This window comes from Ctenopharyngodon idella, chromosome 2, assembly GCF_019924925.1.
Source record: "Ctenopharyngodon idella isolate HZGC_01 chromosome 2, HZGC01, whole genome shotgun sequence".
Classification (NCBI taxonomy): domain Eukaryota; kingdom Metazoa; phylum Chordata; class Actinopteri; order Cypriniformes; family Xenocyprididae; genus Ctenopharyngodon; species Ctenopharyngodon idella.
This window is the reverse complement of record NC_067221.1, coordinates 37,417,793-37,445,419: the sequence shown is the minus strand read 5'-3', so window position 1 is coordinate 37,445,419 and position 27,627 is coordinate 37,417,793. Positions and strand designations below refer to the sequence as shown.

Below are 27,627 nucleotides of genomic sequence, written 5' to 3'. Positions count from 1 at the left end.
TCGCATGATCTCACGTGTTGACTGGGAAGCAGTGACTTCAGTCAGGCATTTTGGTGGTTTTTAGTGGGTGTGAGTCAGGTGCCCTCACTTCCCACTAACGTTTCACAACTACAAAGTGGCACAACATTTTTTTTTTATTATTATTATTATTATTATTATCAGAACAAGGTACATAGAAAGTATTCAGCGAAAAAATCACTTCTAAAGGCATTGCTTTTTCACATATTCCACCCACAAATTCCCATCCCGACACAACAACCCCAAATGCAAGGAAAAATAATAAATAACATGATACACACACATGATAAACACACATGATCACATGACCATCATTGAGGATAGATTATCTCATGTGTTCAGAATCAGATAAATTATGTTCATGTATTTTCAGATTACATTGTTTTCTGTAGCTGATGCTTCAAAGCAGTTGATCTTAGTTAATATTCAAAATTTTGTATTTATCCTATTTCCACCAGTATTTAGTGCTGACCACTTGTAAATTGAATCACCAAAAACACATCTTAATACTAGGTGGAAAGAGGGCCAGATACTGACAGGAGTCGTTAATATTCAAGGATACTGTAATGTCTCCATCTGGTGGCCAACTACAGACATTTTTTTTCATACTGAATAAAGCAATATGTTTAACAGCAGAATTTGTGGAGAAAAGTTATACATTACCCATAATGATGTAAAGAAAATCCACCAATCAGAGATTTGAAAACCTTCATAGGCTGCATTCGAAATCGTTTGTACTAATATTCCTGTTCTTCATTTAAAATTGTATGAGCAAAAAATTAGCAAAAGTATTTTGACTTGTTGAAGTGTTTCAAAGTTATTAGTGAATTCAACAGCATGGCGTCTTTTCACTAATTGATCTTTCCTGAACACAATGTCTATCCTTAACAAAACTAAATACACATAGACACACAGGACATTTTGAGGATGTAAAATGACTACTGATGGATACTTTAAAAAACATGGCCACCAGATCTTCATCAAACTTTGCAAAAAAAAAAAAAAAAAAAAAACAGCTCTAGACCATGCTGGCAAAAAGTTATCAAAACATTTTTGATCCATTAAATCATTTAGCAAGAGCCCCTGCAGCACAAAAATTATTCAATTTACTTATTTTTTCTAACAGTATTATGACAGTTTGTTCTGTGTAGTATTTTTGCAATCCAGTTTTATACCATATTATAATTTCTACAAAAAAAATGACATTATTTATTTATTAAAGTGTTTACTTGGTTTTAGTTTCAATTCTATAAAACATTTCACATTAGGGTTAAAACAATACAGTTCACACAAATACACAGTTTAAAAGGTTAGAAGGCAACACATATTCTAGAAATAAATTATAAAATTGAATAGGGCCCTAACATAAGTGCTTTAGATAAGAATTAGTTTTAATCTGCAAATAATATTTTCGCATACCTTTGAAATTGTCCTGTGATGTCCTATGATGTGATTCATGATGTGAGTCCACATATACACCACATGTATTATGATCACTGTAGGGGAGTGATTTCAATGAAAGTCTGACTTTCAGTGAAGATTAAAAATGGACTTTGCTGTAAAAACCACATTATAAGATACATTTCTGTTGGATCGCTAATCATCCACATTGTCCCAGATGATTGCAGCGTATGACTAATTTACTGGATTTGCATTTGTACTACATTAGCTTGTCATGATTATTACATATAATACAGGAGGTGAGGTCAATATTATATCCATCTGCAGTTTTATACTACTGATTTTCATGTGTGGCAAACTGGGGTTAGTTGTCACAGGGTTTACTTGAGTTAATATTCACTGCGAGGTTATTTTTGAAAGTTATGTGTACAAAAATCAAATTCAGAATAGAATTCCCTGCTGAAAAATCCAGCATTGCTGGTCACCAGCATAAGGTATGTTTTGCATGCTGGGTCCAGCATGGGATGCTGGCTGCTGGTTTGCTGGTCCTCATACAGCATAGGAAGCGGGAGTGCTGGTGGGTCAGATCAGCTCAGAACAGCATGACTATGTAAACCAATGCTTGAGAGAATATATCTTAATTAGACAACAGCCTTAGATGAATTTCATAATAGCATATTAGCTGTTCTTATTATTTATACCATTTAAAGGTTAAGTAGATTTTGAAAAACACTGTTTGGAAGTTAGTCGGGCCGACACCAACAACAAATGTGTAACCATCAGCATTAGGGGGCGTGTCTATAGCGGTCGAGGAGACAGAACGAGTAAGAGGGAGATTTGGAGAAAAAAAAACTGCAGAAAGATGGATGAAACACAGTACAAAAGAGCTCAACAGAATATCACTGGAATGAAGGGTTCTTTAGGACCCGCGTTAATATTAGAAAAGCTTTCCAGCGCTGGAGAGAGCTAAGTGGGAAGGCCTGAAAACAGATGCAGAGGCTGCTTTGATTACACTTCACATGCGAGTAACACTGGGTTTGTGTGTCATGAGCTGCTGTGCTGTTGGCGACTAACAACAAACTCTTGTTTGTATTTAGACTCTTGTGTACTGTACGTTAATTTTTTGTGCTTCCTTGTTGGTTCATCATCTGCGCTTTATTTTTCATAAAACATTTTGTTGTGCGTCAGCTGTGATAAACAGACATACACTTTCGCATTGCATGTGTAACAGAGGCCAGCTAGTGAGAGTTGTGCAGGTAAATCACTGCTCACTGATGACCGCTAGAATGTGGTGTTTAGCATCATTGTCAGTGCACTCGCCTCGCATGCCAGCAGCGATCGGGCTGGGGTTCGAGACCGACTCAGAGCAGGGTGGTTAGGATTGGAGAGTGAGTTTTAGAGGCGGAGCAATGAAGAGAGAGGTGGGGTTGTTTGGGTTGATTTCAAATATCAACAATGTCCAACAGCGTTTTTCAAAATCTACTTATCCCACCTTTAATGGTAGAGATGGTAAGATTAGGATGCCATTTTGAGATCAGCCCTTGTGAAACTTCCCCCATGTAGCAAACAGACACAGTTTCATTTTATGCTTCATCAGATGGAACGGTGGGTGGTTTTGGTTGTTTGCATACCACTGAATAAATTGTATGGTCTGTTTCGACAAAGGCTGCAGGTTTTTTGTGTTGTCCTACAGTGCAGTAGGTTGTGTTGGGTCGATTATCTTCTGTTTCCTCTTGCGTCTGGTCTTGAACCTTATGAAATACATATAAAAAGTAATATTTTCAAAATGTCCCCTGAATAATTATGCTTAGCTGAACAATTACTAAACTAAAGAAAGACAATTTAATAAAACATTCACTACCCTACAGTTTATAGAACAAGCATTTCATAGAAGCCATTTTCATGATCTTAGCCTGTTAAGTTTTTAGATTATTTTCACCCGTTCAAACCCAAAATATTTCTAACATGAATAAAAAGAACTAGACAGCATGGCAACATATCTGTCATGATCCCGTGTTGTTCCCAGTCTTGTGTTATGGACTTTTAAGTTGAAATGTCCTTTACCATTAGCTGCGTCTCATTTCAGAGGCTGTGTCCTCCAGAGGTCGCATTTAAAGGCTGCATACGTCATCAAATGAGACCAAAATATGTATGGTTAAACTATGTAATGTTAGTTTTATATCGTTAGCAACTAGTTAACCTTGTTTGTTTTTTATGTTAAATGAAACGTTAACTGTGAAAATATATACATTCATATTTATACATTTACTCTGTATTTAAGCTGTATTTAAGTCTAAATTTAAAGTACAGTACTTTAGGATTTTATTCAACTGCACTCCATCTCAGAGACAAATATTGTAGTTATGAAAAATTGACATTTTACTGACGCCCTAAAATCTGACGCCCTCTAGCTGGCGTAAAAATAATGACAGTGTCGTTTTACGTCTGTTGTCATGAAATGACATATGACTGTCATTACCAATCAAAATGCGTGTTCATTTAAATGCAGTGTGTGGACTTTTTACACCATTTGTCCTATTTCCATTTAGCAAAACTCATTTTTTTTATTAACGACTACACCCCACCCGCATTACAGTTTTTCTCGATTTCTTAAACATTATAACAAGGCTTTTGAACTAAAATTTCATTCCACTTTTTGACACATGAATCAGATTTGTTGAACTGTCACTGCAAAACTCAACACAAAAATCCCTTCATTTCTCATTGCCTACACCATGTTGTCATTTAGAAAGCACTAGCATTCAATATTGTTCACTCAAGTCAGCACAGCCTGAGCTCAATTAGCACACAATTACCCACGTGGAAACACTAAGAGTCAAAATTTATCACACACAAATCAGAACCTTCAATAGATATATAAAAGAGCCCCAGTCAGTTCATTCAGTTTTGGAAAAATGGATCCAGAGAGACGTGATTGAAAAGGTCGAGGACACCAGAGAGGAGGCAGGAGGAAGAGGATGAGCAAGAGCAGTAAAAAGTGGAGGAAGAGGTGAAGGAGGATTACAGTTTTTTTCAACTGCTTACACACAAAATCTTTACTTGTCATACAATTTCTGAAACCTGACACTCAAACAGCAGAACCACACACCAAATCTGCAAAACCATACACTAATTCTCAGCCTTCGACTCAGTTTTCAATTTCATAAAACACTTTTTGCAAAACACAACACACAATTCTCTATGTAACACACAAAAATCTAACAGGAAGTATCTTGAGTTCCTTTTTCAAACACAACCAATCAAAATGCCACACTAATTCATCAGTGCCTCACACTAACTCCTCACATGTGCAAACACTCATTGCTTTACTTAACACCAACCAATCATGGCTTTAGAATAGGCCTATAAATAGGCCAAATGTCAAGTTATAGATTTTGAACAACTTTTCTGTTGTTTACTTGCTTCCATATTCATCATTTCTAAACCCTATTGAGGATTTTTTCTCCACATGGTTGCTGGAAAGTGTGTGATCGTCATCCCTATGTCAACATAACACTTCTCCAGGCAATGGAGGAGGCATGTGGAGACACTGACACTGCCTCCATCCAAGGTTGGATACGCAAGAGAGAACATAGCATGTGACGTGGATGAAGTATTGTGGCCGGACCCAGCCAGGAGGAGAGATGAAGCCTAGATACACCCAACCATCTCGCCCACCAACAAACACACACGCACACAACACACACGTTGGGTTTCCATGTTCTATAGGGACATTCCATAGGCGTAATGGTTTTTATACTGTATATTCTGTATATAAATGTCCCCACAAAGTCAAAATGCACTGGTATTACTATACTTGTGAGGACATTTGGTTCCCTACCAGGACACACATACACACCATTCCTTTGGAATATTCACCTTTTTCAAAAATTATGCTAGTTTTTTTTTTTTTTTTGGTTGCTAGTTTTTTTTTGTCCAACTACACATGGTTGATGTATTATATTTTATTCTGTACTGTGCAATACTGTATTCACAACCTACAAATGCTTACAGTAAAAAAAAAAAAAGAAGTTTGGTTTCAATCTTGCTTTCCTGTTTACCATGAATTTTTCAACATCTCTCTGCCAATTACTTTCAATCTTGTACAGAAATGTACATAGCAGCTTATGAAAGAAGAGCTTTAGGTTTTGAATGACTGTGTGTATATGATATATCCAAAAATAGAATATTACGGCAAATGTGTTTGAAAAGTAAGACAAATGTTTGCTTTTGAGATGTGTTTGTGATATTTTGAATGCAGTGCTTCATTTTGCAAGAGATGTGAAGCATTTTGCATTTTTTGTGTGCAAATCTTGGATTTGTGTGTAAAGTTTTGAAAAAAAGAGACAAAGTTTTGAAAATGTGTGTAAGCAGTTGAAAAAAACTGTAAGAGGAGGAGGATGAGGAGCAAGGAGACAAGGAGTCTCAGATGAAATTTGTGCTACTAGTTGACCATGTCCTTGTCCATGGTATGACTATTAGGGAGGCTGGGCAATGAGTTCAGCCAAACTTAAGTTGCTTCACTGTCGCCTCGATCATAAGAACCTTCAGGGAGGAAAACAGGTAGGTGTACCTCAGTGTACTCTACTGTAACTTTTGAGTGCTGTACTCTGTTACAACACATGCATCAAACTGCCTTACATACAGATAGAGTTTCTGTCTGCTTCCATTTTGTAAAAAGCATGTGTTATAGTTACAGTAATCAGTAATTCTATTTTTTGTAGGACACAGAGACGATGGAATGGAAGAAGCCTGACTAGACATTTCAGTTGATGTGTGCCAGGGGTGGATCAGGCATGCAAGAGGATTTCCCCCCGCTGCCTGGCTATAGGACCAATATAGCCTGTGATGTTGACAAGATTCTCTGGCCTGTCCCAGACCAAAGACATGATGCTGGGTCAGAATATTTTTTGTTGTTGTTTGGTGTATTGTACTGTACAGTACATTAAGGAATAAAAAATGTGCAAGTGTAAACATGTGTTCATCATTTGAAAAGTTCCTTGAGGGGGAGAACTACAAGCAACGTATCTTATTACTGGGTTTTGGTTTTGGTTTTTGTAGTATTGTTTTGAATTTATCTCACCAGTGTGTAAGACTATGTTGTAGTGTGTGTTTTTGAGGGCTTGTGTGTCATGTCTGAGGACAAAGTTTGGTTTTTCAGCAAGAGTGAATGGTTTTGAGTGTAGAGCTTCATTTTGACCTGAAAATAGGATGTTTGGGGAATTGGGTGAGATGTTATGGATTTGTGTTTACTGTTTTGAGAATATGAGGAATAGTTTCAAGAAATGTGTTTAAGCAATCGAGAAAAACTGTAAAATGAAAGTGTCCTGTTGTCGATAGGGGCGCAACTTTAGTAAACGCTCCTATGGGTCGTATTTAATGAATTAAAATGAAAGTGTCCTGTTGTCGATAGGGGCGCAACTTTAGTAAACGCTCTTATGGGTCGTAGGGAAGTGACAAACGACCTATATAGGCGTATTGGTTGGAGAACATGTTGGTTCACAGAGATCGCCTCCAGCGGTGAACCATTGAAATTTCGAAACTTTTTGAAACAGTTATGACGTAACAAAGCCACATTTACTGAAATCACGTGACTTTGGCAGTTTGAAACATGCTTCGAACCACTGCTTCGAAACAAAGCAGTGAAGCTTTTGAAGCTTCATGAAGCAGTGTTTTGAAAGTGCCCATCACTAGCTGCAAGTTGATCCTCTTCCCTGCCTGCTTCTTTGCCCATCTCAACCGCTACAATATCCATAATGTCTGCAGAGCAAAATGATGAAGAAGCTTACCTCATTCTGAGCATAGACTGTATTATCAGCCTCTTGGGCACCTACAAGGTTTAAAATGTACAGTAATATATCAACGTTGACGCGTATCAAATAAAAAAAAGAATGTTAATTTATTCAAAAAAGGGATATGGCATTCATAATTAAATTTAGCATGCAGTTTTGTAAGCACAGAAGTGATTTTTATATTGGCTGTTAGTTCCAAACTGCTAAACTGATTCTCTGAAGTATTATGTTGTAGACCTGCATCCATTTTTGCTAGTTTAATGACGGGAAAAATGGTTAACACGCCCGGCGCATGGTCTAAAAGGGTTGTCCCTATTCTCTTAATGAGTAATGTCTATTTCAGTTGCCTCAAAATAGCAACGCGCCAACAATGCGCCTGAACACACCTCATTTTCATGGGCGAACAAATGAGTGCAAATGCATTTGCTATTTAAACAACGTGGTGTGGGATGTGAAAATGATAACTGTGTCGGGCTGAAACTAGCAAAAAACACTTGTGTCTCGCCTGGCGCTGCATTGCGCTGGATGTATGATAGGGCCCTAGACATTTAAATGATGTGATCAGGGGATATTCAGTAGAGGAAAGAAGTTTTAAAGGTATGTGATCTATTTTACAGAATTTAACTTGGCCAAAAGAGAAAAAAAGTGTAAACCTATTGTCAACTTCTTTTTAATTACTTATTTTAGTACAAAAGTACTTGATCAAACTGATGAACAGATGGTGAGTTCAGTTTTTCATAGAAAATATACTGTATGTATGAGGCAACATGGACGTACCTTTTTTACACTTGCAGTAGAGAAATACTAGAAATATTGTAATTGCCAAAAAAAGACACACTGCCACCAAAATATATGGCCAAGACTGGAGAGATGGCTTAGTCTCGTCATCACCTGTGATGTTCTCTGAAAAAGAGACACATATTAAGAACTACAGTTGTTCTTGGGTATTTTGAGGTCACTCTACAATTCAGCACTTAGACTAGATTTAGAAACCAAAACGAGATCTTTGATTTGACAGATGTTCATTTGCACTCTGAATGTGTTGTTTGTGTGTGTGTGTGTGTGCGCGTATGCGTGTGTGTGTGTTGGCCAGATACCTTTATTATTGACACAGAGCTGTTTGATCTCTATTCTGTCTTTTTTGCTGCTAACCGGGTTGCTATGGTTACAGATGATGGATTCCTCACTGCAGTACAGGATCAGAGTGTAGATCTTATGTGATGTCACTTCCTCTGGAGAGCATCTGTTGTTCTGATAGCTGGAGTGAATCATGAGGTCATGAGCTCTGCATGTGAAGTTCACAGTACAGGAGTCACTGCTGGACCAGTTTGAGTTTACAGTCAGTACAGGATCCTCCACAGCATCTGAAACACACATTTGTTTTTTATCAATATCATACATCCTCACTCTATTGTAAGCTGTCCAATTCCAATAGCTGTTTACAGAATGCACTGTACATGACTGTGCATGACAGAAACTGTGCACTGAAACTTTACAGATCATGGATTGGCAGATAAGTGATGAATAAAAACGTTTATATAACGTTTATATATATTTCAATTTATCTTTTATTTAAAACAAACATTGCACAGAATAAAAAACATTAATGAGTCTTAAATGATCTGAACACACCAAACAAAATCTCACTCACCTATAACAGATACTCTGTATGTAACAATATTTTCCTCTGATTCTCCACTTGTTCTTGCTGTATAGAGTCCACTGTCTGTCTTCTGCATGTTCTTCAGTGTGAGAGAGAAGGTTTCATTATTGAAATCCACTCTGTCCTTGTAGGAAGAGTGAGGTCTTGCTTCTTTATCTTTATGAAAATATTTAACTATATTCTTTAATTTATCATTTCTCCAGGATAAATCATCAAACTGTGGTAGTTCTTGTGTCTGTAAATCCAGTTGAACAGAATCTCCTGTCTGAACAAACACAGGGATCTCAGCACTGAACCCTGAGGAGAGAGAAACACACAGTATTGTTTCAGAGTGCAGCTGTTGAGTTCACTACCCATTTCTGAAATAGTCATGATCAAATAAATAATATGTTTTACATTTAAAAATACTGCATATAAAACGTTTTTCTTAAAGAGAGAATAGCATATTAAAAATGTAATACATCTATAATCCACATTAACCAAACAAACAATAAGGGAGGAAAGTTTAGGCATAAACCCATGTTTGTTACTGATTGTTCCAAATTTCTTGTTATTAATATTATTGCAGGTGTCATATTTATGAAAAATAAAACTACTACTTATCAGTAATTCAGTAATTAGAGAATTTTTTTTTTTTTTTTTTGTTTAAAGGGTGTCACAGTCTGTGTGGTTTCAGTTTATGGACTTTCTGTTTGCATTCTATGGTCACATGTTCTGTTTCCCGCCTTCATCATTAGTTCACCTGTATCACCTGTGTCTCATTAATCAACCTTGTTATGTTTGCTATTTAGTTTCCACCTGTTCACTCAGTCTTTGTCCGTTCACCGTTTGAGTAAGTTGTGTTGCTTCTCTATGCCTGTTAACCTGTGGATTAAACTAGTCATTAAACTAGTATTTGGATTTATTCCTCGTCCGTGCTCCTTCCTGCAACCAGCCGTAACAGATGAACGGACCGCCCAACTTTGATGAACGGGCTAATTTCATCACCGTGGCCCGGGAAAACCACGACTTTTTCCATTTTGCCACAAACTTTTGTTGTTTGGCTAGACAGACTTCATTGGAGGATGAAAACCTCAAGGACCTGTTCTGGATCGGGGCCAACCTCTACCATGCCACCCACCTTTCAGACACCACCGGACTTAGTTGGAGGGAAGCCGTATTTTGGTGTCTGGAAAGCGTGTGATCCCGATTCAGAACCCGGCCAGACCCAGAGCCAAGCCCGTCACCACCGTGATTGACGACGCCTGAGCCCCCCGCAGACTGGAAGCTTCCGCCTGCCGCGACGCTAGAGCCATCGCCCGAGGACGAAGAGGTGGAGCTCAACATCGCCCCGGAGCCGAAGCACCGCCACGAGTCTGACCAGGGGTGTGAGCTGACGTCATCGTCCATCACAGTGGGAGTCCTACTGGAGTTCGAGGGAATGGATGCGAGCCCTGCCCAAACCCCCGCCACTGAGAGCAAGCAACAGTTGGACTTATTGGACAGTTTTATAGAGAGTGGTGAGAGAAATACTTTGTGTCCCTGCATTTCTAATGATTCTGATTCTTCGACAGTTCTATCATCCCCACCCAACCTCCCTCTCCCACCACCTCACATAACTACCATTAAGGACACTTCATCTTTGGGTTCCTGTGCCACTCCTTATTTCCAGAGCATCGCCAAGCCTGTCACCCAGCCATCGTCTCCTCCCATCATTCCCGTTGACTCACTTCATCCTCCTCTCAGTGGCGAGGCTTCATCATGGTCCTGCTGGGAGGTGACTCTTTCTGGGCATCAGGAGTCCATGGCTCCGCCTCCTGCCTTGTCGTGCTCTGTCCTGCCTCGACCCGTCGACCTGGCTCCTGCGCCTACACTCCTCCTCCCCTCGACTCCGGCTTCGACCATCGAGCATTCAGACTCGCCGGGCTCCCTCGGAATGTCAGCTCCCCCTGGGTCGGACGTCGGCAAGCTCCGCCCTCCCTCAGGCTCCACCTCCACCCTCGGTTGCTCCAGCTCGTCCTCTGCTCTCCGGATCTCTCTACCTCTGCCTCAGAGTCGTCGCTGCGGCTTCGTCGCGGCCGCCTAGGTCATCGGCATCCCATCACCGCCTCGGACACGGGATTCCACCTTCCAAGGCTCCGTCACCGTTGGTCATCTCCACAAGTCCATCACCATCAAGGCTCCTACCACCGTTGACGTCACCTTGGGTCATCGTGAACCACATTTGTGAACCACACAGAAGGTGTCATTGCACCTTTTGGGGTCCAGAAAGGTCATAAAGGTCGTAAACTACACAGGAACAAATGAGTAATGCATTATTAACACTCTAGGAACTACTATTAACTAACAAGAAACTCTGATTAATGAATTAGTAAGTAATAGTGCTCAGTTGAAGGTGGTAGTTCACTATTAGCTAATCGTTAACTACTATTTTTTCATACCTCCCAGAGAACTACTAAAAACTACTATATACAGGTTCATAATTAATGTGAATAATTTATAATTAATTCTAAAGTGAAGATCATGGTAACCCACTAGTAATGACTGAAGTATTACCAAATCCTTCAGAAGGAATTACTAATTATTTGGATCAGTATTCTAAAGTGAGAAACATGATAACTGTATAGTAACTACTGAAGTCATTGTAAACTTTTGAGGTTTTTGTAAAGTATTGGATAGTAATAACTCAAGAGTTACTACATAATTCTAAAGGAACTATTACTTATTTGGATCAGTATTCTAAAGTGAAGATCATGATAACCCACTAGTAATTACTCAAGTGTTGCTACATCCTCATAAAGGAACTACTAATTATTTGGATCAGTATTCTAAAGTGAAGATCATGGTAACCTACTAGTAATTACTTAAGTGTTACCAAATACATCAGAAGGAATTACGGTAACACTTTATTTTAGGGTCTTTTAACTAGTTGCTTATTGGCATGCATATTAATAGAATATTGGGTATTTATTAGTACTTATTAAGCACATATTAATGCCTTATTCTGCATGACCATATTCTACATTCTTAATCCTACCCGATACCTAAACTTAACAACTACCTACTAACTATTAATAAACAGTAAATTAGGAGTATATTGAGGGAAAAGTCATAGTTAATAATTTATATGTGTTTCCTATACTAAAGTGTTACTGGAATTACTGTAGGGTGAAGTCAGCTAAAATGGGCCATGTTTTGGTAAATTGCTTATAATACAATCCAATAAGCTATGCATGAGATCTAATGATATTTTTATTGATTAGCATGGGTCTCTTAAATATATATATATTTATATATATATATTTTAAAATGTGAAAAAGTATAATTGTTTTACAGTTTTTTCCAACTGCTTACACAAAATCTTTTCATGTCACACGATTTTTGAAACCTGACACTCAAACAGCAGAACCACACACCAAATCTGCAAAACCACACACTAATTCTTGGCCTTTGACTCAGTTTTCATTTTCATAAAACACTTTTTGCAAAACACAACACACAATTCTCTATGTAACACACAAAAATCTAACAGGAAGTATCTTGATTTCCTTTTCCAAACTCAACCATTTAAAATGTCACACTAATTCATCAGTGCCTCACACTAACTCCTCACATGCACAAACACTTATTGCTTTACTTAACACCAACCAATCATGGCTTTAGAATAGGCCTATAAATAGGCCAAAGGTCAAGTTATAGGTTTTGCACAACTTTTCTGTTGTCTACTTGCTTCCATATTCATCATTTCTAAACCCTATGTCAACATAACACTTCTCCAGGCAATGGAGGAGGCATGTGGAGACACTGATGTTGCTTCCGTGTGATTGAGTTTCCATGTTTTATGGGGACATTTCATTGGCATAATGGTTTTTATACTGTACAAACTGTATATTCTGTCCTCCTACACTAACCTGACCACTAGACCTACCCATGACAGAAAACATTCTGCTCTTTAGATGTTCAGAAAACATAATTCTGTATGATTTATGTATAAGCTTGTTTCCTCATGGGGACTTTAAAAGTCCTTAAATTGGTCCTACCAGGACACACATATGCACCATTCCTTTAGAATATTCACCTTTTTCAAAATTATGCTAGTTTTTTTGGTTGCTAGTTTTTTTGTTTTTTTGGGTCCAACTACACATGGTTGATGTATTTATTTTCTTTCATACTGTGCAATACTGTATTCACAACCACAAATGCTTACAGTAAAAATAAAAATTGTTTGGTTTCAAACTTGCTTTCATGCTTACCATGATTTTTTCAACATCTCTCTGCCAATTACTTTCAATCTTGTACAGAAATGTGCATAGCAGCTTATGAAAGAAGAGCTTTAGGCTTTGAATAACTGTGTGTATATGATATATCCAAAAGTAGAATATTATGGCAAATGTGTTTGCAAAGTAAAACAAATGTTTGCTTTTGAGATGTGTTTGTGATATTTTGAATGCAGAGTTTCATTTTGCAAGAGATATGAGGCATTTTGCATTTTGTGTGTGAAATTCTTGGATTTGTGTGTAAAGTTTTGAAAAAAAGAGAGAAAGTTTTGAAAACGTGTGTAAGCAGTTGAAAAAAACTGTAAAATTATGAGAGTTAGAGTATCAGCAGGTCCCTTCTTGAGCCATGGTACAACATTCAGGTAAAATGGGCCAGCTGTTCAGTTAAAATGGGCCAATATAAAAAGAGAACAACACAGGTAATTTTGGCTGAAATTATTTTATTTTTAACAGTAAATTGACACTATTGTCTTTAGTGTGCCATAGCAACACTATAAATTCATTTCATTAAATAGAAAGTTGAACAAATATTTCATTAAAAACTGCAATTAAAAATGAACTGATCATGTTGTATAGGTGTGTGCTTCTGTGAATTGGTGTCTTTTGTGTGCATGTATGTGTGTATGCTTGTCAATATCTGTATCTCTTCTTATCTCTCTGTTTCCTTTCTTTGCTCATCCTCCTGCCATACTGTCTACAATGCAATTTCTTTTGAAAGACTAAGATTGTGTATGGAAACACCTAGGCCTATAAACCTATTTTCACCCTCAATTTCTGTGTAAAAGTGTGTGTGTGTGTGTGTGTGTGTGTGTGTGTGTGTGTGTGTGTGTGTGTGTGTGTGTGCAGCCCATTTTAGCTTAACCAGCCATTTCTAACTAAAATGACCTTTTTCACAAAAATCCAAGTTTCTTTTTTAAATTAAACTTTTTTATTTGAAAGAGCATGTCAAAACATTGTTCATAAACCTTTGCTTTGTTGGTAAGCTTACTTATAATTGCTTTAGTACCCTTATTAGTGATGAATGAAATTTACTATGTTAGGCTCACTTTCCTTACAATTTCTCTGACAAGCTTCATGTAACACTCTGCCCTGCCCCCTTTAAAAAACTCAGACCAGTCAAAACTATTGTTACATGTCAACAAGTGTTGAAGCAACAATACAAGATTAGTTATTGTGATTGGCTGTACAAATTTAAAGAGATATGACGCTACAACCTTATTTGGCCCATTTTACCTTATAACTCATTTTAGCTGACTTCACCCTACAAAACTGTACAAAAAAGTGTCACGACAAAACAAGATAGAAAAAAATAATAATCCATGGCCGTTTAGGGCTTCCGTAGTTTTCAACATTTATAACAATTAGAAATGTTTCTTGAGCAGTAATTCAGCATATTATAATGATTTCTGAAGGATCATGTGACACTGAAGACTGGAGTAATGATGCTAAAAATTCAGCTTTGATCACAGGAATAAATTACATTTCACAATATATTCACATAGAAAACATCTATTTTAAATTGTAATACTATTTCACAATATTACTGTTTTTACTGCATTTTTGATTAAATAAATCCAGCCTTGGTGAGCAGAAGAGACATAGGCCTATTTCAGTTGTACAATTACAATTTTAATGTTTCCAAACTTTTGATAGGTACTGTATTTTCTGCCTTATTCTGTGATCTTTTTTTTTTTACATTGTATAAAATCCATGAGGACTTAAAGGGAACCCCTGGTGTTAAGACTTGTATGGCTTAATATAACATAAATGATGTCTCTTACTGAAATAGTAGAAAACCCATGAAAGATTTACGTTATTTAAAAAATACATTACATATTTGGACAATGGGCAGCACCATTTTGTTTGCGTTCTATGTCGGTGACATCAAAAGGTTGCACGCACTGCTCTACTGACGCTATTTTTAACGCAACACAACTTGGAATATAATACACGATGCCATATTGTGCAGCTTTTTATTGTAATTTTCAGTCGATGAGCCACAAGAGAAGCGATGTAAGTCTTTACTGCTTTACTAGCGATAAGAGGAGAAAAGAATGGGAAGTTGTGAAGAATGTGGACGAATAAAACTTCCTAAAGATTTTGTTCTCTTCACAAGCCCTGGTGCCTTTGAGGCTTTTAGAAGACCACAGCTGAAAGAGCTTACAGTTGCTGATGGATATAAGTGAATGCTTTAAACAAATGCCGTGCCTGTCGTGGAGACTGACGAAGGTAAGCCTATAACACATCTCGATTGAGACAGACTGCCTCAAAGCTTGTGTGTGCTGTGATGCACAAGATATCTGTGATCGCAAAAAACAGTAGCATCTTCTCAGCATGTTTAACTGTGTGTAATGCATTCAGGTGATCAGACGATTTTAACACGTCAATCATACAACAGTAGTTTGAATAGCCACAGAGACATTGCACGTCTTCGATGTTTTCATCCTCACTAATTTTGCGCTCTGGCTCAAATCGAAAAGGCTGATAGTGTTTTAAAAGGAACCCCGCGGATATTAAGACCTGTATGCGTTACTAGATTACTGCTGCACCAAAACATACAGATAAAAAAGTCTCAGTCATCAATGCTAAAGTGAAGAGAACAAAGACGCAGTTCGGAAGTTTTATTCGTCCACATTCCACAACTTCCTATTCTTTTCTCCTCTTATCGCTAGTAAAGCAGTAAAGACTTACATCGCTTCTCTTGTGGCTCATCATCTGAAAATTACAACCAAAAACGGCACAATGTGGCATTGTATATTATATTCCGAGTTGTGTTGCGTTAAAAATAGCAATATGACAGTGTCAGTAGAGCAGTGAGTGCAACCATTTGACGTCACCAACATAGAATGCAAACAAAATGGCGCCGCCCATTGTCCAAATATGTCATAGATTTTTTAAATAACGTACAAATTTCATGTGTTTTCTACTACATATTTCAGTAAGAGACATCATTTACGTTATATAAAGCCATAGAAGTCTTAACACCAGGGGTTCCCTTTAATGCACAAGTGTTTGTAATACATAAACCAATCATTAAATTGTCATAAAAATATAATTCAGCAGTGTATTTGATTTCTAATTGAAAGCAAATTGATTTCAAATTAAAAGCAAGAGATGAGATGAGATAAAACATAAAATAAAATAAAATCTATCAATTAGACAAAGATCAGATAAAAACTGGTATTACACCCAACATTTCTGTCTCCCTCACTTCTGAAATGATGGCTACGCCCCTGCCATGATCTTTACTTTAGAATTAATTATACATTATGCATCATTCATGTTAATTATGAATCTGTATATAGTAGCTCTTAGTAGTTCTCTGGGAGGTATGAAAAAATAGTAGTTACCGATTAGCGAATAGTGAACTACCACCTTCAACTGAGCACTATTACTTACCAATTAATTAATCAGAGTTTCTTGTTAGTTAATAGTAGTTACTAGAGCGTTAATAATGCATTACTTATTTGTTACTGTGTAGTTATTCATTAAGGAAGGATCAGTATTCTAAAGTGTTACCAATAAAGTCGTTATTTTTCTTTTTGCGCACAAAAAGTATTCTTGTCGCTTCGTAACATTAAGATTGAACTACTGTAGTTACATGGACTATTTTAATGATGTCTTTAATACCTTTCTGGACCTCAAAAGGTGCAATGAAGTTGCTGCCTATGTGTGGTGCAGAAACCCTCAGATTTCATCAAAAATATCTTAATTTGTGTTTTGAAGATAAACGAAGGTCTTACGGGTGTGGAACGACATGAGGGTGAGTAAATAATGACAGAAATTTTCAGGTGAACTAACCCTTTAAGCAATAATCAAGAGAGTAATAGAATAATATATTCTGATTATTAATAGAGAATAATCAGTGGACCAATATATCAGTTATTTAAAAAGTAATTCTTTGTCTCCCATAATGACATAGTTGGTTTGGCAGAGCTGACCACTAATTGTCAGTTTATTGGATTCCACAATAAGATAGTAAGAAGATGTGACTATAACTGTTCTACTCATTAAATCAGATTATAGGTTGTCTTATTACTGATATGAGGAGACTGTTACATAGAAGAAATTCCCCATTTCCATGATGCACTGTCTCAGTATGCAACCATGCTACATGCTTGATATAATATTATAATATTGCATTTTTGATTCATAATCAGAACTGCCAAACATTTTGTTACTAACCATCACACACTTACACAACACTCTTTACTTTACTTATAATTTAAAAATTACAAACAAATCATTGCCTGTAATAGGTCAAAATAACTGCCACATTCAAAAAAGTTTAGTGACTCCTCTCAGTACCCTAGTAATCATTACTCAAAAATCAGTAATCAAAATGACCTAAAAAAAAAGAATTAGAGTGTTTTTAATTTCTTTTAGAATACGTTTACAAATGAAATGACTTATTACTTATAAACTAATAAACAAATAATATAAAAAGTAATAAATAATAACTAATAAAAAGTAATAACTTATTAAGTCTCAGTGAAACTGTCATAATAACTTATTTAATACTTATTACTTGTTGACAAAATAAGTTTAAATTTTATAACTGTATAAAAAAATATATATAAAGAGGTATCCTTTAAAGAATATTCCAATAAATGCACTGACAGTATCTGAGCCATGCCCTGTGCTGTCACCACTTTCACAATAATCATTAATAATCAATCAACATAATGAACATGTGTTTTTACCTGTTTGGAAGGTCAGAAGAAATACAAGTAGGTGATGTACTGCCATTGTCACAGCATGAAAAGATTAAAAACAGAACTGAAAATGACTGCTGTACCGTCCTAGAAACGGAAATGGAAGGATCCTCAGATGTCCTGTTTTCTTATTTACATTCTTATTCTCAGTCTTATTTAACAAACATATCTCCATCTCATTCTGGACCATATGTGTGTTTGTTACTCAAGAGGTTTTTAATAGTTAAACACAAAAACTTTAAACATATTCTGTATAAAAAATGTGCACTCTGCACCACATCCTGCGACACCTGCAAGCAAATGATGCTAGATCTTTTATCAGATTTCGCTTTTATAGGCTTTTTTTTTCTTTCCACAGTGCTAAAACAAAATCAGACATCCTGTTGATGCTTTAAAGCAGTTGATCTCAGTTCAATGGCAACATTTTGTGTTTTGACCCAGTTTCCACCTGTATTTAGCGCTGACCACTTGTAATCAAACCGCCAAAAATGCATCTTAACCAGGTGGAAACAGGGCCTTATGGTCTTTGATGTATTTAAAGATACTGTAATGTCTCTATTAGGTGGCCAACTACAGCCATTTTGTCATACTGAATATATATATAACAAGAGTCCACTGGAGGCGAGTTGAAGTGAACCCATGTGCTGTTTATTTAAATGGAAAAACATGAACAAATACAAGATAAACAGAGACTTGACTTGACCATAAAACAAACTATACAAATCTATACAAGAGACAATGGTAACAGTAGGGCTATATAACAGACCAATGACCTGGATCATGTCCTGGACTCAGGAGCACTGACGGTCCTGGGCTGTGGAGCAATGTAGGGCCAAGCTCCACATCCGCTGGAACTTGGTACATAAGTCCCCACCACCCATACACACACGACTCTGTCGTGTTCAGGCTCTGGTGTGGCGGGCTTGACGGCTGGAGGCTCTGGTGTGGCGGGCTTGACGGCTGGAGGCTCTGGTGTGGCGGGCTTGACGGCTGGAGGCTCTGGTGTGGCGGCCATACTTGACAAAGTATATCTTGACAAAGGCAGCATCTACTGTTTGCAGTAACATTTTTACATATATTCCTCCTCAGCTATGAATGACCAGGTTGTCTCCCATGTGAGGATTTACACACTGTTGAGTAAATTGTATGGTGTGTTTCAGTGGGAAATGATGTTTTTTGGCGTCGTCCTATTGTACTGTAGGTGGTGCTGGGCTGATTTTCTGTTTGCGCCTGTGAATATATGTATACATAGTAAATACATAAAAATGAAAAAAATCTATCTCTGTCTGTCTTTCGTTCTAAGGATTTGTATGAAAGTGTCTGCACAATGAAGAAATGTGAATGTCTTCTTCTATTTCTTACCTGACTGGTATTTTGAGTTTGTTTGTGCTCTTCTGTAAACCCATAGACAGTTTGAGAATTCGCTGATTTCCCCAACATCTCCAAGGGTCTTTGTACTTTATTCTTTGACTGCAGAACAATCCAATCAAACAGTCACAAACCCTTCTGTACATGCACATTTACATTCACACTATAGCTAATAGTATGTGGACACTGAATAAGTTTGATGTATTTCCAATTATTCTACAGCATAAATTGACATTCTAGAGAATTATGTGTTAGGATTCATTAATTCAGCATTTAAAATCTATGATGGCTGCACAAAATAATGTAAAGCTTACCTGAACTTGTGCATATATTGTATGATTATCCTCTTCTTGGGCACCTAAGAGATTTAGAATAGTATCATTTTAAAGAATCCATTAATGTCACCACAGAAAGATTAAATGTGACTATTGGTGTGTGTTCTTTGCTTTTCCCCCAGTCAGCAATGGTAGTACCTGGCTATAATCATATCGAGGCAGTCCTTTTTATTTCATTAAGACACAAATACCTTTTTTACGCTTCTTGTTAGAGCAGCATATTACAGAAACTGCTGCAAAAACCAACAGTGGAACAACAGCGATGATCAACAGCCAATGAAGAGGAAAAGAACTGTGGCTTTCTTTGGGATTCTGTGCTGAAATACAAAACATCACATTAACAATTACAGCCATCATACTTCAGATACTTTTTTAGTATTGAGAATACATTTTAAAGAAATGAATTATAGATTATGTAAGTTATTTACTTGAGGTGTGCTCATGAGGTGTACAAATGGGGTTAATCTCTATGGTGTCATTCTTCCAGCTGACTGGGTTACTATAGTTACAAACAACTATGTTCTCTATACAATGCAGAGTCAGAGTCTTCATTTCAGAAGATGTCACTTCCACTTGACTGCAGTTGTTGATCTGGTAGCTGGTGCTGAGTATGAGGACGTGACCACTACATGTGACATCCACAATACAGGAGTTAACACTGATCATAGTGGCGTTCCAGTTCAGAACAGGAGAATCCACTGGATCTAAAACATATTAAGACATAGGTTAATGGACTTTTCAATGAGCATGTTGTAGCTATGCAATGCACTAAAGATAATTATTCTGGTGCTTTCCTGTTCCATTAATGGTGAGTGAGCAGACTTTCTATATGACTCTTAGATTATTTTTAGATCAAGTGAGCTGATTTCTGCTCTTCAAACCCCACAACAACCACTGCATTACGTGACAGTTTCTTTGCAAGTTAACCTCTCATTTTAGTTAATGTAAAAAATGTATTTGCTTACATTTTCATCTAATAATAATATTAATCATGTTTACTTGAGATAAAAAAAAAAAATAGTGTAAGTTGCTAAGTATATCCTCCATATTCTGTTGTTTCTGATACATCATAATGCAGATTCTCTTGAGATACTAATCTGAAAAGGTCATAGCAACCAAAGGAAAGAAAAATTGTCGAATAATCACCTATAACTGATACGTTGTATTCAGCAACAGTAGTTTCTTGTTGTCCAGTTGCTTTTGCTGTGTAGAGTCCGCTGTCTCTCTTCTGCACGTTCTTCATTGTTAGAGAGAAGGTTTTATTATTAAGATCCACTCTGTCCTTATATAAACTGTGAGGTTTTAAACCTGATTCATTTAAAAATCTGACTACATTTTCTGATTTATCATTTATCCACACAAATCTTCTAAAAGGTGGCAGTGTTTTATTTTTAATGTCCAATGTAAAGGAGTCCCCTGTCTGTACAAACACATAGTTTCTGGATGCTGAGGAGAGAAACAAGAAGAAGAGATGTTATTTTTAAAGAATGCATCATGCCTTGGTTTATACAATTCATAGATTTGCTACATTTTAAACTTTTAACCATACAACCACTTTTAACCTTTAAATGTTTATTATATAGATAATTTGTGAGCAGACGTCAGGAAAACAGGCAAAATCCATGGAAAAGAGAAAATGTCTTGTTGTGCATTTGGATGTCAGAATCAAAATGCAAAAAAAAAAAAAGATTTTTAATAATTTTTACAGAATACCATAATCGAAGCTAAACGCAGAATACCAGAATACCATTTTTACAGAATACCATCTTTGAAGCTAAACGCAGATGTTTATGGTTGCAAGCCATTAAACGGACAGGCCTTACAATAAGAGGAGTTTATTCAAATGTGTTATTATTATACTTCTAAAAAACTTCTATATTTTCAGTCTACTTTTTATGTACTTCTCAGAATACTTAAAATTACACTTATGTATACTTGACTTTTACTGACAGAAAAGTCTATATTTGGCCTATACTTGTACTCAGTCTTTTAATCAAGATATACTTAAAAGAATAATTAAGTATTCTAAGGATACTTAGCTTGTAGGGTAACACTTTATTTTAGGGTCTTTTAATTAGTTGCTTATTAGCATGCATATTACTAGAATATTGTCTGTTTATTAGTGCTTATTAAGCACATATTAATGCCTTATTCTGCATTACCTTATTATACATTCTTAATCGTACCTAATACCTAAACTTAACAACTACCTACTAACTATTAATAAGCAGTAAATTAGGAGTTTATTGAGGGAAAAGTCGTAGTTAATAGTGAATACATGTTCCCTATACAAAAGTGTTACCGCTTGGGGTTGTGTTTACTCTTCTGATTGAGTAGCCTATAAAAAAAAAAACTTTTTTCACATAGTTTTACACACTGTCTTATAAACTTAGATGTTTTTGGCATCCCATATAATAGATTTGTTTGAAAATATTTATTTATAATGAAAACAGATATATGTTCCTAGTTCTGAACATGTGTATTTTTGTATAGCCCACTAGTAGTGTATAATTTACTTCAAATCTACTTAAAGCACAGTTAAAGATATATTGCAAGAATACAAATCAATACCTAAATAGGAACATAGTATTATAGGCTACTTAAAGTGCTAAAATAATATATAAATAGTAAACTATCCCTTGGTTTCACAGACAAGGCTTAAGCCTATAGTCCCAGACTAAAATGCATGTTTGAGCTGTCTGAACTGATAGCAACTTGCACTGGCATATCTTAAAATACGTCAGTGCCATTGTTTTGTCTCAAGATGCACACCAGTAATGGTTTTTTTTTTTTTTTTTTCTAACACACATTTATAAACGCTACTTGTACGTCCTAATTGAACAAAGGCCTAATCCTAGTTAATTTAAGCCCTATCTGTGAAACCAGCCTATGGCCCAGTTTCACAGACAGGGCTTAGGCTAAGCCAGGATTAGGCTTTAATTCAATTAAGGTATTTAAGTAGCTTTTATAAACATACCCTAGAAAAAAACATTACTGGTGTGCATCTTGAGACAAAACAATGGCTCTTGACATTTTTAAGATATGTCAGTGCAAGTTACTTTCAGATAAAACAGCTCAAACATGCATTTTAGTCTAGGACTAGTTTAAGCCTTGTCTGTGAAACGGGGTGTATAAGTATGATGTTAAGTTCCCTTAAATTAACAACCAACAAAGAACCTTTATTTTTAAGAGTGTGGCCAGAGAAATGCCACTAACCATAAAAGAGTTAGTTGTTAATTAGTTGTGAATGTGGCATTTTATCAAATACCACATTAATCCATCACTTTTATTACCAAGTAGGCTTACAGCCAGCCAAAATAGTGATTTTGTTTTTTTCACATTCATTAACTGCTTGGTAGAGATCTTTTATGTTTTCAGTTGTTTATTTGAATGAACAGAAAGTGTCTACTCATACAGAGGCATGATTTTGTGTTTCCTCACCAAGTGGCAAGTATTTTCATTGCCTGCTAAGTGCAATTCTCATATTCGTAGACAAAATTCTAAAGATGTTGTGAGTTAAGATAATGCAGATAGTGACAATTTGGAAAGTTGTGAATGATTTTACTGCGATGAGGCTGGGCACCTCATTGCAGCTTGTACTGCTTTGAAATGGAAATCTAGCAGAAAGGCTAAATCTTCAAAGAATATGGGCCTATAGTTGACAGTCATATGCGTTCACCAGAATGTGCATCTTTATCGACTGCTATTTCTGCATTCGAACTGTTAATTGTCAGTGGAACGGTGTCATTTGATGAGTCGAAGTCTGAAGCCAAATTTGATCCCATTGTTTCTGGTTTTCACTATTTTCTAGTTAATAAATTCTCTTTTGTTAGACATCATACATTGTGGGTGAGAGCACATTCATACATGCTACGGTTGGCCCTAGACAGTAATTTATAATATTTATAATACAAATATATGGAAATATGGATGACCTTTCAATGGATGTCATGTGATCTCTAATCAGAATGGTTTTGAATATTGTATACAAACATCTATCTAGCCAGTTATGGAAATGAAACATCACTTAAAATATGAATACTGTAATGTATTGCATACAACAACAGAAATAATAATTAACCATTAATCCTGTGAGCAACTTTTCATACCTGTGCTGGAGATCAGAAATGTCATGAAGAGCATGAGATGGTGACTATATTCCATTGCAACAGACAGATGGAGTCAATCCTGTGGTAATACAGCACCTACTTGTCAAAAAGAAGTTGTTAGTTTTGTCTTAAGCACTCACTGAAACTTATTTAAATGGTCTACCCAAGAAATCTCAAACTGCACTGTACTGTATATTATAACATATTGCAAAAACTAAATTTAATATAGTAGCCTATGTCTATTGTTCTGCTCATCACTGTCCTATAACCTGTCCTTGCATCTGTAAAACTGAACTCAAACTCAAACTGCCCAAAGTGGTGCTAGCACGACACAAACCCCTCTAAGAGATCAACAAGGAAGATCTTACAGCTTTATAGTTACCTTTTTCTTTTTTTTTTTATAAACCACTAGCCCTTAGAAGTGTGTGAGAGCAGACCAAAGTAGGCTGCACTTGTCAACCTATCAAGATTGTTTTCAAACACCTGTTAATTCTCACCTCATAATCTCATATGTTTGCTGTGCTTTTCATCCCAATTGCTTGGACATTTTAAGAAGATTTACACATGCATAAACACATACACAAGTCCACTCAACTGACAAAACAACCATATATGTTTATCAAAACGTCAACTAGGAGGTACAAGTTGTACAAGTACAAGGTACAAGTCTTTTTCACATGCACTTTAAAAATGGTGGATATACAGTAGGTCACCATATAAAGAACGTAACTTCGCAGAAATTTGCACAGAGAATACATTTGTAAAGCTCATGGTTTCTCAGCACACTCAAAAAATGTCTCATAAACCAGACTTAGAAGAGTCTGGGTTGTTTTTTTCTACTATGCCAGTAAGTATTCTTTTATCTTCAACTTTGCCTTATATTGGGGCCTGTTTGGCTTTTAGACAGAGAGAGAGAGCGAGAAAGAAAGAGACAGAGAGGTGGGTGAGACAGATCAGATAAGTGAAGCTGAAGCCCACATATCCTTCCTCTTTCAGTAAGGACATCTGCTGCTGTAGAGAGTGACGCATAAAAACTCCTGTGATAGGTCATGTGATCTCATTTTAAGAAATGATCAGCGCATAGCTGTGGCTTTTTTTTTTTGCCTCACTATATTCTCTGTAATTATACTTATAGGTTTCTTAAGTAGGGGTCTTTTTTAGGGTGTTGTGCTCCCACATGGAAACTAGTCTTGTGATCTGAGTCTCTCCTTATTTGGACATTCTCTAGCTTACTTCCTCCTTATGATCTGCCTGACTGACTTGAGTCACCATAAAATCAAAATGAAAATTATTATTATTATTTGTTTGTTTGTTGGTTTGTTGATTGTTGTTGTTGTTGTTGTTGTTTTTTGGAATATTTGGATTTTATTTTTATTTTTTTTATTTTTTTGTATTTCCTATTCATTTCCTGTGTCTGTCATTTTTGACCGTGAAGGAGCAAAGTGTGATTTTTTTTTTTTTTTTTTTGACCCTTTAACAGATCTGAATCATGTCCAGAGCTTTATTTACACATTTTGATTTTCAATACTTTTATTGTTTATTCGACCCTATATAACAGATGACAGTTATTGTGGTACTGTGATGAAAAAGTGATTGCAAACGTTTTACCAAATGCGCCCTTAGTTTGTGGTGAAATGAAGGATACAACAGATGGATCCTTCGTGGCCCATTTAACAACACTCAGTCTGACCTTCGTGCCCTCTGAAGTCCGAGTCATTCGAAGGATGAAGCCTCTGAAATGGGACATAGCCTTAGCCTCAAATATACCATTCCAAAGATAGTGATGGTAATGGGTTAGTGTGGAGATAGTGTGTGGATTTAGTGTGCATTAAGGGCACTGAGCTTTGGCATTTTTCAGACATTGGACAGCCTTGCGCCTTTAATTTTGGTAATTGATTTCTGCAGTTCAGTAGCATTTCATGGATACTAAAGTACAATAATAAAAAGCATTTTTATAATTCAGATGTGCACATCAGAGTAGAATACATGCATTTACATTACATTTACATTTGACACGGGCTGTTACACTGGTTGAAATAGCTGATTTCATTGGATTTAAACATTGTTGGAATAATATAAGTATAATGTAAGTCCACAAGTCATCAAAATATATAACAATGTTTTAGTGGTTTTTGAATATTTTCATCAAAAAATCTTACATATTGTGCCTTTTAAGCGAACAATACAGTTTATTATTTTTTATTTTTTGTTTGTCTGTAGCTCAAATCATAATTGCACCCGAAAGAAAAAGGAATATGATCCAAGTAGGAGAAACAGATCCTGTGGTTGATCCATGACTGCTTGTTCCTAAGAAGAAATTGTAAGAATCTGTCAGTTCATCATAATGAAGGTAATTATTTTTTTACAAAAAAGTTGAGATTTTATCTGCATGATGAAAAATTTTGAATATAGCCCTGACTTTAAATTAGTTCAGAATGTGCTAATCTGAACACTACAAAACTGTATTCAACAATGAGTTGAAATGCCACTGATTTTACTTGCTTATGATTGTAGAGTAGATTAAGGTTCTGAATTCGAAATGTGACAACAAAACTCCCAGATTTCTTACCAACAGTTACACTGTATAGACCAATAGTAAAATCATGATCTCCAATTGCTCTTGCTCTGTAGAGTCCACTGTCTGCCTCCTGTATGTTCTTCAGTGTTAGAGAGTAGTTTCCAGTATTGAAATCCACTCTGTCCTTGTAGGAAGGGTGAATTTCTACTGAATTTGTTTTAAATGTGTATGAGACTACAACATCTACATCTTTTTTATTATCATCTTTTTTATTATCATCTTTAAGCCATTCCAGTTCATCAAATACTGTCTCATTTGCATATTTTTGTACATCCAGCTGAACAGATTGTCCTTTCTTGGCGGTTTTTGCTGATGATTGGATTATGTCACTGGATACTGTGGGGAGGAAAAAGCAAGTAGTTATGACAATGTACAGTATTGTTGAATTCAAAGAGGACCTATTATGCTTTTTTACATTTTAGAGTATAGTGTTGCTGTTTGAGCGTGAAAAAGGTCTGTAAAGTTACAAAGCACAGTCACTCCAAAAGGAGTTATCAGTAAACATTGCCCCAGTCATATCTCCCTGTAGCCTAAGTCTGGTTGCAAAACTGAGGCTATGCAGGGTTGAGCCTGGTCAGCAGTACCAGGATGGGAGACCTCCTGGGAAAATTAAACGCTCAAATCATGACAAAAAACTGTAAAAACATATAAAAAAAAAATATGGCTGCAAGCGGTAATTAAGGTCCAAAGCACAAAGAGAGCACATTAAGTCATGCCAGCATGGCTTGGAGCATCAGACCAACTGCAACAATAAGTAATCAAGACATTTTCCCCCAGTTTCACAGACAGGCTTAAGCTAGTCCTAGACTAAAATGCATGTTTGAGCTGTTTTAACTGAAAGCAACTTGGACTGATATATCTTAAAATATGTCAGTGCCATTGTTTTGTCTCAAGATACACACCAGTAATGTTTTTTTCTAGTGAATGTTTATAAAGCTACTTAAATGCCCTAATTGAACTAAGACCTAATCCTGGCTTAGGCTAAGCCCTGTCTGTGAAACCAGGCCTTTAAGATGATTTTAGTCAAAATGTCTAAGAAATCCTAAAACAATCACTAGTAATATGATTTAATGGTTTATTATTTTATACCAATATGTGGCGCTGTTACCAAATTGACGAGGTGTGGTTAGTGTGAGGTGACAATGACACATATAAAGTTTAGGGTCAATAAATCTTGATCAGTGCCCTGACTACTGAACTAGGGAGCTGACTGAGACACACCCCCAGTTTGGAATGAATATGCTAAAGCAATGCGGAGACATTCTTTTTGACGTACTCTTCGTCAAATTCGTTCGCATGTTATTTGAGAACAGTTTGACAAATCAACTTGAATTCCATAACTTTTTGTCAGCGTGTTTGAAGATGGTCTATTTAAATTTTCGCAAAAATTGT

General features: G+C 36.3%; 2 protein-coding genes across 8 annotated transcripts in view; both read right to left on the bottom strand.

Moving 5' to 3' along the window:
• Nucleotides 1-18,143, bottom strand: part of LOC127500847 (CD48 antigen-like) — a 103,281-nt gene extending 85,138 nt beyond the window's left edge. Inside the window, exons 1-6 of one of the 7 annotated variants that reach the window (XM_051872423.1) lie at nucleotides 17,834-18,143; nucleotides 8,863-9,171; nucleotides 8,309-8,575; nucleotides 7,989-8,114; nucleotides 7,209-7,249; nucleotides 2,970-3,170 (exon numbers count right to left, since the gene is read on the bottom strand). In XM_051872423.1, the coding sequence (XP_051728383.1) occupies nucleotides 3,003-3,170; nucleotides 7,209-7,249; nucleotides 7,989-8,114; nucleotides 8,309-8,575; nucleotides 8,863-9,171; nucleotides 17,834-17,879 (957 nt within the window). In that variant the 5' untranslated portion in view covers nucleotides 17,880-18,143 and the 3' untranslated portion in view covers nucleotides 2,970-3,002. Of the gene's footprint in view, nucleotides 1-116; nucleotides 3,171-7,208; nucleotides 7,250-7,988; nucleotides 8,115-8,308; nucleotides 8,576-8,862; nucleotides 9,172-17,833 lie in introns of those variants that run through there. The other 6 variants (XM_051872414.1, XR_007926454.1, XM_051872434.1 and 3 more) reach the window with 6 other exon arrangements.
• A 328-nt stretch (nucleotides 18,144-18,471) lies between these two features.
• Nucleotides 18,472-23,803, bottom strand: LOC127500839 (natural killer cell receptor 2B4-like). Its single transcript, XM_051872390.1, has 7 exons — nucleotides 23,658-23,803; nucleotides 20,695-20,994; nucleotides 19,977-20,252; nucleotides 19,740-19,865; nucleotides 19,528-19,571; nucleotides 19,208-19,315; nucleotides 18,472-19,075 (listed from the first exon to the last, which is right to left on the bottom strand). Exons 1-7 carry the CDS (start codon nucleotides 23,710-23,712, stop codon nucleotides 18,935-18,937), a joined length of 1,050 nt encoding a protein of 349 aa, XP_051728350.1. The 5' UTR covers nucleotides 23,713-23,803; the 3' UTR covers nucleotides 18,472-18,934.
• Between the last annotated feature and the right edge of the window lie 3,824 nt (nucleotides 23,804-27,627).